The 16,551-nt window shown below is 33.2% G+C and overlaps 1 protein-coding gene across 1 annotated transcript; it reads right to left on the bottom strand.

The window, feature by feature from the left end:
- Positions 1-753: 753 nt before the first annotated feature.
- Positions 754-2,546, bottom strand: LOC111402682 (myb-related protein 308-like). The gene is made up of 3 exons (XM_023031044.1): positions 2,185-2,546; positions 1,772-1,901; positions 754-1,694 (listed from the first exon to the last, which is right to left on the bottom strand). Exons 1-3 carry the CDS (start codon positions 2,321-2,323, stop codon positions 908-910), a joined length of 1,056 nt encoding a protein of 351 aa, XP_022886812.1. The 5' UTR covers positions 2,324-2,546; the 3' UTR covers positions 754-907.
- Positions 2,547-16,551: the final 14,005 nt, after the last annotated feature.

The following is a 16,551-nucleotide window of genomic DNA, read 5'->3' as shown; positions in this document are numbered from 1 at the left end:
TTCAAGTTGCTGAGGCCAGACAGAATGAAAAGCATTCTCTCGATGGATGCTAGTTCCGGAAAATTTCAGATTACAGGCAGGGAGAGATAGAAATTAGTAGAGACGGGAAAATCGTTTGAATTTGGTCCAAAAATTTCTTTTCAACTTCTGCACTTTTATATGTGTGACAATCTTTGTTTTTAATGTTTCCTAAACCAACAATTTAGTACTTTCATGGAATTTTTAACGTTGGCATTTAACTATTTTAGCCCATGTTTAAGTCCCATTTTTAAAAAAAAATCATTTTCCCCCAACTCATTAATAACCAGACGTTCTCTCAATAAAATGTTTTTATATATTAACTCAAAAAATTTTCTACTTTTTAATTATACATTCTCTTTAAAAAATTAAATATTATGGAACTTATTTCCCAAGAGCTCAAACAGACCTAAGCTTGTGTTATCACCCCAAAGTGGCCACAAATTTTAAACTTTAGGAGAGAATGCACTCATCACAAACACTCCTTGAGGTCTCTCATCAAAATATATAAAGCCCGTTTTTGAAAAACCATTGGAACATAATTATTTGTTTCTCAAACTCATTTTTAACATTACATTCTTGTAATAAAATATTTATATGTAAACCTAAAACGTTTTCTATGTTTTAACCTTGCATTCTCCAAAAAATTATTATTTCGAAACTCATTTTAATGATTGTCAAACAGGGGCTAAATCATAAATAGAAATTGCTAACTGAGAAACTATAATCAAACAAAATAAAATTGTGAAAGATAGTCTTATTTATGAACATCCACGAAATTGGAAAAATCTACTGAAAATACCAAATTATAAACATATTTTTTCCCTTCCTCATAACCTTGAAAACTAAACTCATGGCACTTAATGATTCCTCCCACAGATCAGAAAATTCAATCGAGCACCACCATGTCTAAGGATCGATCTAGCAAGAGGGAGGACGAGGAGGAAGATGATGAGTTGAATGCTGGCATGACGGACTGAATGAACTGGATATGACTGACTGCGGGAATCTGCATCTTACGTGCATTAAGGACCGAAGGGAATCCTGAAAATCCTGCAGAAACTGGTTCAAGAACTGGTGAAACAGATGAAGAGCACATCCCAAACTGATTCCCATTGGTCATTTGACTGAGTTCCAGCAGCCCATTAAATGCTGATGTATCATCATAAGTCCCCGTTAATGGCGGCAGGTTGAAAAATTGTGGAGCCCTAGTGCCACCAGTGATGAACATGGAAGTGTCTTCCTGTTTGTTCAATTGTCGACGATGATCTATCAGTAGTGGTTTCTGGTATTCCGATGGCATCCATAAGGGCGGCAGATGAAATGCAGATGAATCCAGTGATGATAAGGGAAAAGAAGCCAGAGGAGTGAGTAAATTGGGATTGAAATTCACCTGATCAAACCCTTGTAGCAGGGGATTATTTGGGTCTGCCGCAGGGATGTAGGCTTGATCTATTTGGGCAGTTGGGATCAGATTAGAGTTCGAATTCACTGAGTACAAACCTTGAACATTGCTCCTGGCCGAATTTGCCAGATTAGAAATTGCGGCTAGTTCAGAAACTGGAGCCATATTAGAAAGATTCATTGCCATGAGTTTTTTCTTGATATTCGAATTCCAAAAGTTTTTCACTTCATTGTCTGTTCTTCCAGGAAGATGCTTGGCTATCTGAGCCCACCTGCAAAACCAAAAAAATGTCAGTTTGTGTGAAGCTGTAACTGAAATAATTCATTATTTTGGGATTATGAGACTAACTTATTCCCTAGAATATTGTGCAGATCAATTATGAGAGCAGCTTCTTGTGGAGAAAAACTCCCTTTTTTCAGACCCGGCCTCAAGTAATTTATCCATCTCAGTCTGCAACTCTTGCCACATCTCTGCAACCCTGCACCAAAAAAAATATATAAATAAATAAAACTGTGTAACTATTTATATACATATCGGCCTGCTAAGGCCAATACCTAACTCAAGTGGTAAGAGCAAAGAGTTCTCAGGCCATTGAGACTGGATTCAATCCTTCTCTTGAGATGGGTGAAATCCTTTGATCCCCATTTAAAAAGATAAAAAATAAAAAATGAAAAATGAAAAATTTGTGCCAGATAGGTACAAAAACTGTTTTCACACACATGTGTGTGTATACGTGGAAATTAATGTTCTACACATAATACCAGCAAGTCTAGGAACTGCACTCCAGAAGCCATGGCCGTAGGCAGAGATGTGCCTTGAGAGTTTCTCATCTTCATCAGGTGACCACATCCCTCTCTTCACTTTTTGTTTGTTGCAGCACTTATGGTGGCCATGGCCCATTTTTTGTTCCTTTTTAAAACCAGCTGTACTGCAGAAATTGCTGAGAATCAAAATTTTTATTCAGTACATATATAGATAAAGAAACAGATGAGAAAAGGTCCTAAAGGAGCAACCGAAAAGCTTGAATTAAATGGAATGGCTGACTTCAACTGAGAGTACACTGCAGATTATGAATTTAATGCAGAGAGCTGTACAACAATGGCTTTGAGAACCATGTATAGGATTTGTTGGTAAAATTTGCTATAACCCTTCGGGGGAAGAGGGGACGTCTTATAATGGATCCTCCTTCATGGCCAGTTTCCACGAGTCAGCCATGCAATTTAGATAGGACCCACAATTTGACAGGTCTCCAATGCTCCGTTGGAATCACCATATACAGTTTTATGAATGTATACTGTTGTATTTTTTCGAAGAAAAAAGTTTTAATTTTAGTCAGCCATGACTCAGCCCTAATTTTGTACAGCAGAAATGTAAATACTTAATATTTTTGGTTTGAAATAATACCTGCGTTACACAGTACTGATCCATCTATGGTACATTTTACACATTTCGTCATTGATCTTACTTTCTATTTATGAATCGTTAATATTTAAAATGTTTGTAAAGGGAGAATAATCGACTAGTATTTGTTTGAAATAATCTAAATAATTTTTATTTATTCTAACTAATGTAATATTCTTTTGGTATTAGATTGGTTACTCTCCCCTGTTTGTTTCCCATTATTCATTCATTAAAATGAAAAATATGACCATTATCCATCACATCGAGCCACCATATTTGAAAATCTATCTCTTGTGTGAGGCCTGTAACAACTATATTTTTCATTTTCATTCTTATGTTAATATGGCTCATAATTTTCTGCATCGTTCATGGATTATTCACATTGATATTTATGTAACGTTCTCCAATGACAGGTATATTGACAATAGGTAAACGACCATTTACTCATCCCGTTCTTCTGCCGATATTAAGCATATTAGTTGTGCTAACGACAAACATTATAATGCGTCCAACGTATTCTCCTCTGTTAAGGGTATTTGCAACACAATTTACTGGTATATGATAGTTAGTGCTATATGGGGTAGGTTTACTCTTCTTCTCTGGTTGGTATATTTGCAACATAACTAATAAATGTTTATTCGAGTAATCAGTTCCTTTTCAATATGTATAATTATATGTCAATTTCTTGTTATTTCGTGATACGCCTCTTTGTACTATAGATAGATGTTTATTTGTGCGAATATTCTCTCTTGGCGGACAATTTCGAACACTAGGAAATCCAATAATTTTCCCTTCATATACTAATTTATTTGCTCGAGGGTTGATTTGTTGGCTATAAAGATCGAAGGCATCGTGCACCAAAAAATTTGCTCACTTTGTAAACAATTACGTATTTTGACTACGAAGGCACTGTTGAATATCTAGGGAGCGTTGGTGGATTGCTTGGTACAGTATAATAAATAAGATTTAATGTTTTTTTCCTTCATATAACATCCGTAGCTGTACCTTATCAAATGAGCTACATGTCTACAAGCTACTAATTCTATTTAATGATAAGTAGATGTTGATAATTAATCGGTCAACAAACAAATTCTAAACTTAGAGATGATTAATATTCAAACTCCTGATTATTTTACATAATTATTTTTTTTCGTGCTCCTAATGTAATAATTAAAAACAATATAAAAGTTTTCATATATACAAAAATAAATAAAGGAGTTTTTACTTTTTTACCATTAGTTTTGAACTAAAGAGATATTTCACTAAAATTTTGACATCTTAAAATTATAAGAAGACATTAAAATTTTAGCGGTGAGACAGCCAAGCCTAAATAGTAGATTTGAACTCAAAGAAGAGTTGATATTTGTGAATGGATAGCACATTTTTAGTCGCATAAGCTAGGTGGTCCGTTTTTACATAAATGATCGTCTGAGAATTCATTCAAAATTCAAACAGTGGGTTTTGCTGGAAAATTATCATCATCATGAGCCAATTTATTAGAATTTTTCTAGTGGTACATAATGGGGTGTACCAAATGGTGTACACCCAACTCACATGGGTGTAGAACCCATGTGAATATTTGAGTGGGTCTCTCGCCCATGTGAGTGGGATGTACACCATTAGGTACACCTTAATGTACCACTAGCAAAATCGAATTTATTATTATGCTAGTTTAATTACCGTGCTTTTACTTGATAAAGCTCGAATATTGAAAACATAATATTTAGAATATTATACTGTATCGTACTACAACGTAGCAAGCAATTCGTACCAAATGTGCCCAGGGTTTCTGTCTAATCCTTGTGACACAATGCCAAAATAGTTTTTAGAGCAGAGCTTTCTAACCCGGGGTTTTCAATCCAGCACCTCAGCCTCCTCGGCCCTTGATATTCAATTATGCGGGGCCCGCATGATTCACATCGGGGGCCGAGATTTTGCCACCTAGGCCCCTGGCTTCAAACCCGAGATTTTATTCCTGTTTGAGCAGCAATTTCCTAGTTTTTATAGATAGAAATTATTGCTGCCTTTTGATAGATTTTCCTATCAATTTTTGCAGGGCTAATAAATGTTTTTAATTAATTTATTTTGGAAAACATTCTGTGTCGAAAATGTATGATTCGGTCATGAAACTTTATGTACTTCCATCCTTAAAAAGATTGTACCAACTAATTATTGCACTATTTCCTATCTTTTATTTCCTATATTCATCCCCTTTCTTGATATATTTACATAGTGAAAGCATATAACTACAGCCAATTCATCCAGCTTCCAGATAATTGAGCGGCCGATGAGTTTCATCTCGACAGTTTTAACATATATAATTCCACATTTCTTCCAATTTTTCTGGTTGATTATATATGCATATTGAAATCATCCTAATTTTTTGTTCCATTAAAAAAACTCACAACTTTACCAAAAAACAAGTAACTTTATTTAGAATAATAAAATTAATTTTCAAGTATAACTCAATTTCTGCTATAGTTAAGAACAATTTCCAAGAGATTAACTATGCTGTTGGTCAGTAAACTTCTAGCAACATTTAATATTTGTCTTTAAACTTTGTTAGATATTCCGTCTAGTCCCTAACATTAACCACCTCGAATTATGTTATTGCATCAGTTAATTTTTTTATTTTTTATATGTGACAGCTCTAAATTACGACGTCAGCTTCTCATCTGTCAAATTGATGGGATATCAACAAATTTTACTAACATTGATTAGAATGACATTTAATGACTGGCACCAAATTTTGCTAAAACTAAATTAAAACAATTTTGATAATAGTGTAGTGATGACTAGTATATTTAACCATTTGAATGTAGTGTTCCATGTTGATTATTTTCATTAATCAATATTCAATTGATTGATCTTATAAAGTCCTTCCTTTTAAGAGGAAGAAGAACTATGAGAAAATAGTAAAATGGAGTCATATGGATGTTTTTATTATTTTTGATAATAAAAGTTTATATTAACACTTTGTTATTTAAAGTTCGTAAAATTTTATAGCTTCTTTATAGATATTCCACTTGTGGGTTATTGCATATTTTAAAATTAATCAATTTTCCTTTGGTTTCTTATGTAATACTTTGTCATTAAAATTTTTTAATTAAATTTGTGATTGATGTTTATAAAATAATAATAATAATAATAATAATAATAATAATAATAATAATAATAATAATAATAATAATAATAATAATAATAATAATAATAATAATAAAAGAAGAAAGAAAGAAAAGATTTGATGGGAATCACGCCTACAATAAATTTTTTAAATAATGCTATTTAATACCACTAGGTTGCAACATAAGTTTTGATGGCATTAAGTGTCATTGAATATATGTACAATGAATCACATAAGTTTACTTTTAATTGAACATATCACGTAATGTCACTAAACTGGAGCTCTAGCACCATTAATGATAGATAACATTATTCTTTTTCTTTTTTTTTGTTCCCGAAGTTATCACTTCTAATATTATTGAAATCATCCATACATAAATAACACCCATTAGTCATGATACAACATGAGAACTTGTGGACTTTCTGTTGCGTGGAAGAGAGGATCACCAAGACATTTTAGAACGCACAAAGGAAGATATAATCACAAAGAGGAAGTAACCATAGAGATAGTAAAGCAAGAGAAAATAGTAGGCAAAAATACAAAGAGAGAACTACCTGTTTTCTGTCTAAGGGAGAGAAGTAGGGATGCATACATACAATCAAGGGGAGAGGATGGCCAAGTTAAGTAGGTGTCATTAGGGTACAGTAATGGATCAAGCCAATAGGGAGGTAAGTGGATTGCCAAGTGGGTTTCCATTTAATAGCCGTCCAAATAATTGGAAACGAGTCATGAGCAACACTAATTAAATTAGGTTGCTTCAAATGACCCAAACAGTTTTTGGGGTCCGAGTCATTTCATTTAGGTGTCAATTTATTGTTAAATCATTTTGGTCGATGCCAACTGAGAAAGTGTACTGAGTTACATCATAGCCCGAGAAGTAGTTTGACAACAATTTGCCCAAAAAACCTTCACCTTGGGGGTCAAAAGACCTATAAAGAAAAATTATATGTTGTTAGTAATACTCCCAAAATAGAGAACCGATAAAATTTGAAACTTGTTGCCTCCACCTATGTTTAGAAGGTCATTGCTTCTTCTAAACTCTACCAATGGCAATACCTTAGTGTCCATGTTTGAAGGATTATATTGTGTTGTATCTTTTCAAGTCTTACAACTTCCTGTGACATGACACCTCTAATAAAGTGCATTCTAAAATCAATGTATTTGGTGTGTTTGTAAAAGATAGGATTTTTGCATAGATATATAAAAGATTGACTATTCGAATATACTATCACATAATAATTTAAAACATAGAATTCATGTAGCAAACTTCTAAGCCACATAGCTTTTTTAATTGCTTCAGTTGTAGCAATATATTGTGATTCGATCATGGATAGTGAAACTATGTGTTGTAAATGTGATTTTCAACTAACACAAGAGTTAGACAAAGTAAACAAATATGAAGAAGTGAATTTTCTATTATCTCTATCCCCTGCATAGTTTGCATTTACAAAATTTTTCAATTTCACACCTTCTTTATTAGCACCAAACTTCAGGCCTATATCACTAGTTCTCTTTAATTACCTTACATCCATTTTAGGGCTTCCTGATGCTCGGGACCCGGATTAGATATGTATCTAATAAAGTTACTAATAACAAAAGTTAAATCTTGTCTAGTGCAAACCATCAAATACATAATAGATCCAATCACATAAGAGTATGAAATCTTACTCACGTACTCTATTTCTTTTCATTACATGGAGCTTGGTCTTTAGATAATACAAGTCTTTTATTGGAAATACAAGAAATATAGGCAATGATCAAACTTACTCCTCTGAAACTCATAGTGAGTACAAAAGAATCAAATCTTTTATATCACTGTCTAGGTGATTATTTTAGACCATATAAGGATCTTTTCAAGAAACACATATGACCTGATTTTAGTTTATCTTTAAAACCTTTTGGTTGATTCATAAAGATTTGTTCATCAAGTTCACCATATTAAAAATAATTTTTACATTAAATTGTTCAAGTTTTCAGTCAAAATATACAACTAATGCAAGCATGACCTTAATGGTAGTGTACTTAACAACTGGTGAAAAAAATCTCGTTATAATCAAGATCCTCTTTGTGTGTATACACTTTGGCCACTAACTTAGTTTTAAATCTGAAAGGTTTAGATATACTAGCATCCTCCTTAACCTTAAAAAACCCATATACAGTCAACTATGAATTTATTCTTAAGTCTAGGTACTAGTTCCCAAGTTTAATTCTTTTATAAAGAACTCATCTTTGCTTTCATTGCCTTAAACCACTCTTTGATTGTTCACTTCTCATCATTTCCTCAAAGGTTTTGGTTCTCTGTCAACTAACTCTTCATAGCTAGCATAAGCAAAAGCTATTTGGACTCATATCCAAATCTTCTAGGTTCTCTCGATTGTCTTCTCTTTCTATCCGGAGATAAATTATAATCTACTAGAAGGTTCTCTTCCTGAGAATGTTCTTCTATCACTACTTCATCTCTATTCTCCACTTTAGGTTGTTGAACTTGAGTCTCCATCTCATTAAGAGTGGTAGGGATAGATGTGCTACGTATTCCTAACTCCACCTTCAATTGGTTAGTTTCTTAATCTTTCTCATTTTCACTCATAGATTCAGATTCAATCTTAAGACAAGACATCTTATTTTCATTAAACATGACATCTCTACTCACAATGAGCATAACCCTTTTGGCTTCTATCCCATTACGTTAAAACTTAACACCCTAAAGATATCCTAGAAAAATATATTTGCAGCTCTAGGTTCAAGCTTTTCCTTACTTTGATGAGAAAAAATAGCACAACCAAAAATTTTAAGTACAGAATAATCACTTAGTTACCAGACCATTTTTTTCATGAGTATCACCATTCAATGTAGCAGATGGAGTTAAATTAATCAAATAACAAGCAACCATAACAACTTCACTCCAAAGTGACTTTGGAATACCAGAACTTAACATCATACAATGCACTTTATCATGTATGGTTCAATTCATCCTTTCAACTACCTTGTTTTACTATGGAGTATAAGAAATAGTCTTATACCTTGTTATTTCATTTCTTTGCACATATTGTCAAATTAGTGCTACAAAACTTTAGGCCATTATCAATTTTCAAATACTTAATCCTCTTTCTAGTTTGGTTTTCTACTTGTCATTTTCAATTACTAAAACTATGAAAAGTTTCAAACTTATCTTTTAAAAGATAAACCCACACTTTTCTCGTGTTGTCATCAATGATGGACAAGAAATACCTATTTTCACCCAAGATGGGATTACTAGCAAGACTCCACAAGTCCGAATGCACATATTCAAACATACCTTTAGTTTTATGAACACACAAGGAGAAAGATGTTCCATAATTTTTATCAAGCACACAACGATCACAAAAAGATAGATCAGACACATAATCATTACCAAAAGAACCCTTTTCATTAAGAAATTTAAGTCCCTTAATACTCACATATGCTAGTTTATAATGTCATTTATGTGTGTGATTAGCCCTGATAAAAGAGATAAAGGATTCAAAACCTCTTATCACTTCTTCAATAGTGAAATAAATATCAAGTCAATAAGGTTCTAGATTGTTAAGGAATGTATCTAACATCTTTTAAAGTATACACAAAATCAGTGTTGAATTTAAGGTAATATCACCAATCCCAGCAACAGTATAAATAGAATTGTCACATAGCACATCATGCCCATCATTTTATTCATACAAGTTTCCAAACCAATTTTTTTGTGATGTTACATGAAAAGATGTACCAGAATCAAGTATTCACTCATTTAAACGAGAATTAGCAGCTAGATTCATTTAAGCATAATTAGCAACAGAATTTGTAATCATATATACTTCACCATTATCAACAATGGATGTGGAAGACAACATATTTACTTCATCCCTCAGTTTTTTTTATAAAATACCCCATGTTCTTACAACCATAGCATTTTCTAATTTTAGTCCCAAATTTTGATCTAGATCTACCATTGCGCTTCTTTTTACTTTCGTTACTACTTGACCCGCCACCACCATGAAACCCTTTATGCATGTTTTGCCTAAACTGAGTTCTACTCCCTTACCATGTAAATCTCATTGCCTTTCTTATCATGTTTTTTAGCTTTAATCTCAATCTCCTTACTTTTGAGAGAGTTAACAACAATTTGAAGCGTCAAAGTGTTCCTACCATACTTTATTGCTTTTTTAACTTTTTTGTAAGTGTCTAGCATAAAATTAAGCAGGATTGTAGCTTTATAAATTTCAGACACACTCTCTTCAGCATTAACGATATTTTAGATAAGTTTGTTAAACACGTCTAAATTGTCATCAAGATCCTATTAACGATCCTTTTTAAAACTGAATCGTTCAAATAAGTAAAACTTGTTTGGAGTAGATTTGAGCAAATACAATTCCTCTAATTTTTTCCAAAGTTCTTTAATGATTTTTAGTTTATTCACTTTTCTCAAAATAGCATTAGACAAATGTAAAATGATTAAAGTATAAGCAAGCACGTTGGCTTCTTCTTTTTGTTCTTTTGAAAAATCAATAAAGAAATTGCCTTCAATGGCCTTTAAAGTTTTTTGTTGAACCAAAATATCTCTCATCTTTTGTTGTCATATAGAAAAATTACATTCTCCATTAAAAATTCTCAAATCAAAATTGTGAGTGTCATTATTACAAATCAATCCCAAAATATGTACAAAATGATTAAGTCACAAAAAGTAGCTCAAGGTTCGCAGACAATAGACATCATTCTAAATTCTCAAAGTTTCATAAGATTCATGATCTTAGATTAAGAAAATGTTCGAACTGGTAAAGTGTAGATATTCTAACGGAACTAATGTTGTAACAACAAAGTATGTCAACCAAAACAATGGCAACCAAAGTATACCACATCGATAATAAATGAATTTGATCAAAATAAATATTTCAATCATGTAAGAGCACATAATTCCTAATTTCTAATATAAGCAATGGTTACCCCACACGGTAGCTCCCAATCTTATAACCATCCAAATGATGACGTGCTAGTGCTAAAATTTAATTGAGATAAGCCAATTTAGCATAGCGAATCATATCTTAATGTCCATAAAATCAAGAGAGATGAGAATCTGCTACTTTAGGGTCACCACTATTTGCCCTAAAGATTCAGCAAATATTTCAATGCGATTGACTAATTATGGCAGATTGAGCGTCCAGGGATAAAATCATCCAAAATTTTCTGTATAACCTTAAATACGAAATTAACGATATTAGTACGTTCAGAAAATTAATACGAGCCACTTGTCTGAAGAAATCTTCTCCAAAGTTGTCACACGCTGTAGTTGGAGATACACATGTCGTCGTCGTCGTTGTCCTGCACTGTGCAAGGAGGAGCACCTCCACCTACTAAAGCGAGGGCTAGTCTTAGTTTGTCCGGTTGATGACTAGTTTGGCCGAAATCAAAGTTTTAAGGTTCGATTTGGTTGGGAAGAATAGAATTTTATGGCTTTTTTTAATCTGAAAAAGTTCCACCAGGGCTTTGACACTAGATATTGTATAGAAAAGAAGATCACCAAGGCTTTTTTCGGACTCAGTTTCTCCAATAAATGACACCACTATAAAAACAACCCAAACTCTCTCAACCACTTCTCAGTTACAGTTGCTTTTTGTTTACCCACTTAGGACGCACAAAGGAAGATATAATCACACAGAGAAAATAACCACAAAGATAGTAAAGGGAGAGAAAACAGTAGACAGAAAAACAAAAAGAGAGCAGTCCGTTTTCTATCTCTGGGAGAGAAGCAGAGACGCATGCATGCAACCAAGGGAAGAGGATGGCCAAGTTAAGTTTCACCAGGATGTAGTAATGTGTCAAGCTCAATAGGGAGGTAAGTGGCCTGTTTAGTGGGTTTCCATTCATTAGCCGTCCAAATAAGTGGAAACGGGCCATGAAGAGTACTAATTAAATTTGGATGCTTCAAATGGGTCCAAACAATTTTTGGGGTTGGGATCATTCCATTTAGGTCTCGATTTACCGTTCAGTCATTTTGGTCAATGCCAACTGAGAAAGTGTACTAAGTTACATCATAGCCGGGGAAGTCGTTTGACAACAATTTGTCTAGCACTATCTTAATCTCTATGTAGAATATAATGTTATTGAGCAAACATTTTACTTTGTAATGAATTGCTCCATAAATGACTAAATATATGTTTTAGATTGATCAATGCAATGTTTAGTGTTAGAGGCATGGACGAGTGACTTTAAGCACCATCATGTGGAGGGCGGTGATTATTGTAATCTTTTGGAGCATCTCGACTCCTAGCAACAAAGCTGTGTTTGAAGATGTGATGACATCCACCAGACATACTTGGATTTTTCTATGTCAAACAGTACGGGAGGCAAATATGGCTGGAGAGGGAACTATGCTCAATTCCTAGAGTGAGCTGCTAATTGTCAAGAGGCTGCGAATTAGGGGGAGGGCTAGAAAGCAGCCCCCGAAATTAAGCTAGTTCAATAGTGGCCTGTGTTAAGTGACTGGGTAAAGTTAATATAGATGGAGCAGCACATGGGAGTCCTTGTAGGAGGTGGTGAAGTGTTCCGGAACATTAGGGGTTTCGTCCTACGGTGTTTTGCCATTTCCTTAGACTGTTAATAGAAGCTAAGACGGTTAGCAAGGCATGAGATATGGTTGGCATATTCTATGGTTAGAGAGTGATTCATTTTATGTGGTGCAACTTTTACATGATCCATCGATAAAAGTTCCATGGGTGCTGATAAACAAGTGGGCAAAATGCTTACATCTATTCACATTTATGAACTTATGAGCTTCGCATATCTTTTGAAACGGGAACCAAGTTACCGATTAACTGGTAGCTGATGCTATAACTAGTGGGACATATATATGGTGATTGTAACTATAATTTAGCTAGCTGATTGGTTGGCTAGTCGTTTGTCTCATCAGCTTATTGTTATTTGTAATCAATTGTCGGGTTATAATGGGATTTTGTTTATTTCAATGAAATGTATTGACGGACAAATAATAAGGGTGCTACAAGGGTTCAACATAGTTTGGATGTCTCAATGCACCTACTAATTCAACATATATTCATTTTATAAAATAAAAGTTCTCAAACTTAGATACGTACACTTATTATTGTTGTTGTTGTTGTTGTTGTTTGTTTAAGTTTTCTAAGTAAAGTTTTTTATACTGTTACGTACGAATAGATAGGAGATCTGGATCCTTGCTTTGTCTATTAATGGTAGTCATCACTCAAATGCCCCACAGGTTTTCAAAAGGCTTTAGTTTTATTTTTTGAATGCGAAATTTGATTCTTGAACAAATCAAATGGCGAGTGAGTGTTATCGGCTTAATGTTCTTTATCACGAGAAATTGTGTTTGAATCGACCATTATTGTTGCTTAAAAGATTACTACGCTGGTGAAAAAAATTATTTAGGGGCCTCATAATATTTCGTTACCTTGAACCTCATAATTTTCAGGGTCGGCCCTGAATTGGAAGAATCACTAGAGAGGGGAGGGGTCATTTGACCTTACCTCAAAGAAATAGATTTACAATAAAGCGACGAAAATTTACTTATATAGGCCTTACCTGGACTTACCTAGAAATGTCCATGGAAATAGAGTTTAAAGAGGATCATTACATTAAGTACAGTTATATTCATCATTTTTACTTTATTGGCACTTTTTTCCTTGAAGGTACATTATAACTTTTAGATTAACTAGTTTCTTGAATACCAAAAGATTTTTCCTTCAAGCTAATTTATGTAAGCTCTGTGAAGTTAAAGTTTGCTTTATATGCATGCAAGCTTTTCTCATGGCTATTTAAGTGTGTTAATTATGACAATAACAAAGATTATGTAAACTTCAATGATGCTGAAAAGCCAGTTTTTCTTACGGTGAGTTGAAAACAATAATCTGTCAAATATGACCTCTAAAAGATTTATTATAACAGTTGAAACTATCGTTGAACTACCGTCACAAAAATACGAGAAAAACCACGAATTTCGTGTTATTGACAGCATAGATTTCAGCATATATTTAGACCTAAAGAGCGTTCCAACTGATTAAAAACATTCCATTAATTGACTAATATCCAAAAAGTATTTAGCGCAAAGTATGTCAAATTACTATTTTCCGTAGAAAGCCAAGGTTCAAACCAATATAATTAGCACCAAAATAATTTAAAATAGACATCCAGGTTAATCTTTTATTTTGAGAAAAAGTTTTCTTTTAATTTTTAAAGAAAAGAAAGATGGGCAGTAAAACAATTGTAGAAGCCAAAAGCACATGAAACATAGATTTCCATTCCTGTGAAGGAATGCTGGCATTGCTATCCCACTGATATCTTTTAGAAGTACCGCTAATAACTTTGCAAATGTTTTTGATGTGGTGCAGAAGGAATTAGATTTCATAGAGAAATGGGATTAGCACAAGCAAAAATAGGCAACTTTCTAGTTTTTTGAGATATTTTGATGTTGTCATTTTTTGCGAAATTATAATCAAATTTAATCGAAAACGGGCTAATGAACAAAACTCAGCAGCTTTGCTCCTGACGTAGCCCACTTTCAGGCAAATTTCTTCGTTTAAGCCTTTTTTTTTTTTGGTTATATTTCTTTCAATTTAAGTTCCATTTGAATTCCGTTTATTGGAGGATAACCCTTAAATTAAGAGTTTCAATTTTAGTCATTATCTTCATTTTTTTTTTCCATTTTGGAAAAAAAAAATCATTTTTTTATTTTCCGAATATTCCTAGGGTTTTTCCTATATAAAAACAGTGACCGCATTGTTTTGACAGGAATAAAAAACTTTAGTGAGTTTTTCATCTTGTAAAATTTATTCATCTTTTTTATAATCTTCCACTATGTCAGTTTCGAAGAGAAAACAGCTTTTTAGTATCCAAACAATAATCGTAACGGATATTGCTAGACAGGTTTGGACAATAAACAGAAAAAGAACATTTTTTCAAGCAAAAGAGAAAAAAAGATCCACTTTTTGGGACTTAGAAGCAACCGTTGAAGATAAAATTTAAATAAATGTATATGTGCTATCTTTATAACAATTTAAGTTTGTAAATGAATTGATTCATATTATCATAGTTCAAATATCACTGTTAATTATTTATATATTTACCACTATGGCCTTTAAATAAATCCAACTTACTACTAAGGGGTATAACAGACACAAAAAAAATATATTACACCGGTAATACTTTAAACTTTTAGAGGAGTTAGTAAACAAGTAACAACTATATATGAAATAAATTTTATTCTCAATATATATGACTAGTTCGTTAAACTGACTGCTAAAAGAAAAACTCTTATAGCCCCTAAAATGTTTAAGAAAAATGCTGCAAGCTCCGATCCAGGGGCTGTGGTGGCGAAATCTCAGCCCCTGGTGTAAAGGGGCGTGAGCCCCATGTATTAAAGATCAAGGGCTGAGGAATGCGCCACCTCGGCCCTGGAACAGAGCCCGGGATTTAATCCTGGGCTCTACAGCATCACTCAATGTTTAAAGAACCAATTCCAACATTTTTTTTCTTGCTTCGACAGAAACTTAAACATGTATGTACGCTAGCTTATGATGAATGAAAAGAAGGGCTAAACAAAAATATTCTAGATTATATTTGGCATATGCAACAATAAATGCAAGCAGGCTCCATTTCTGTATTTGCTGAGTAACAATGGGACGGAAGCTGTGGTTCAGTTTTGGTTTTTCCCGATTTGATGGGATTCAACAAGGTACGAGAAAGAGAAGCTAAGAAAATTCTGTCTTCTCTTGAAGGGATGATAGACTTTGGTATGAGTCTGTTGAAGTCAAGTTCCTACAGTAGTTTCTTAAATGGAACTGGCCACGGTGGTATGGCAAAGAATAAAATAATACCTCTCTCTCTCTCTCTCTCTCTCTCTATTAAATTTCAAATTCTTGGATGATATATGGACTAATTTCTTTGAACATCAATTGTATAAGAATAATGTACATTGCTCAACCAGTCAACGATTTCATTCGTGAAAAATAATAGCATTTGCATATTAAGGGTTATCATACTCAATTTAAACTTTTGTTTTAATCAAGTCAATTTGTTTAGCACCATAAAATTTTACCGTGAGAAGTCATAAAAATAATGTACAAAAATCATAACGATGAAGAAGAATATAATTGTCCATTGCAAGATAATTCTTTCTCTATCCCCTAGCTTCTTGGAAATTTCTGTATAAATAATAAGGTAATATATTGACATAAATATGATGTATTTAATTGCCAAAATATGATATGCAGTATAATTAAACTCAATGAAAAACATAAACGGAAGGCTGCAGTCTGCTTATGTTTTCAACTTGACAATAAAATATGGCAGCAATGAATTGAATTAGTCATTAATGAAACAAAGATCTGTCATAATCAGCAGTCCAATCGTACTAAAAGGAATAATAATGATTTCCTAAAGAACATAATGAAACAATAACACAAATGAAATCCTTTAATACCAATATGGAAGAAAGCATTGGATAGTACCCCTATCTTGCTTTCTTTCTTTTGAAGGCAATCCAATGAGAGAAAGCCTGCTTATGCACTGTGCTAGACTATATATTAGATGAAAAAAAATCAAAATCCTGCCCATTGTAGTAGTG

This window comes from Olea europaea, chromosome 10, assembly GCF_002742605.1.
Source record: "Olea europaea var. sylvestris chromosome 10, O_europaea_v1, whole genome shotgun sequence".
Classification (NCBI taxonomy): domain Eukaryota; kingdom Viridiplantae; phylum Streptophyta; class Magnoliopsida; order Lamiales; family Oleaceae; genus Olea; species Olea europaea.
This window is presented reverse-complemented; position numbering and strand designations above follow the sequence as displayed.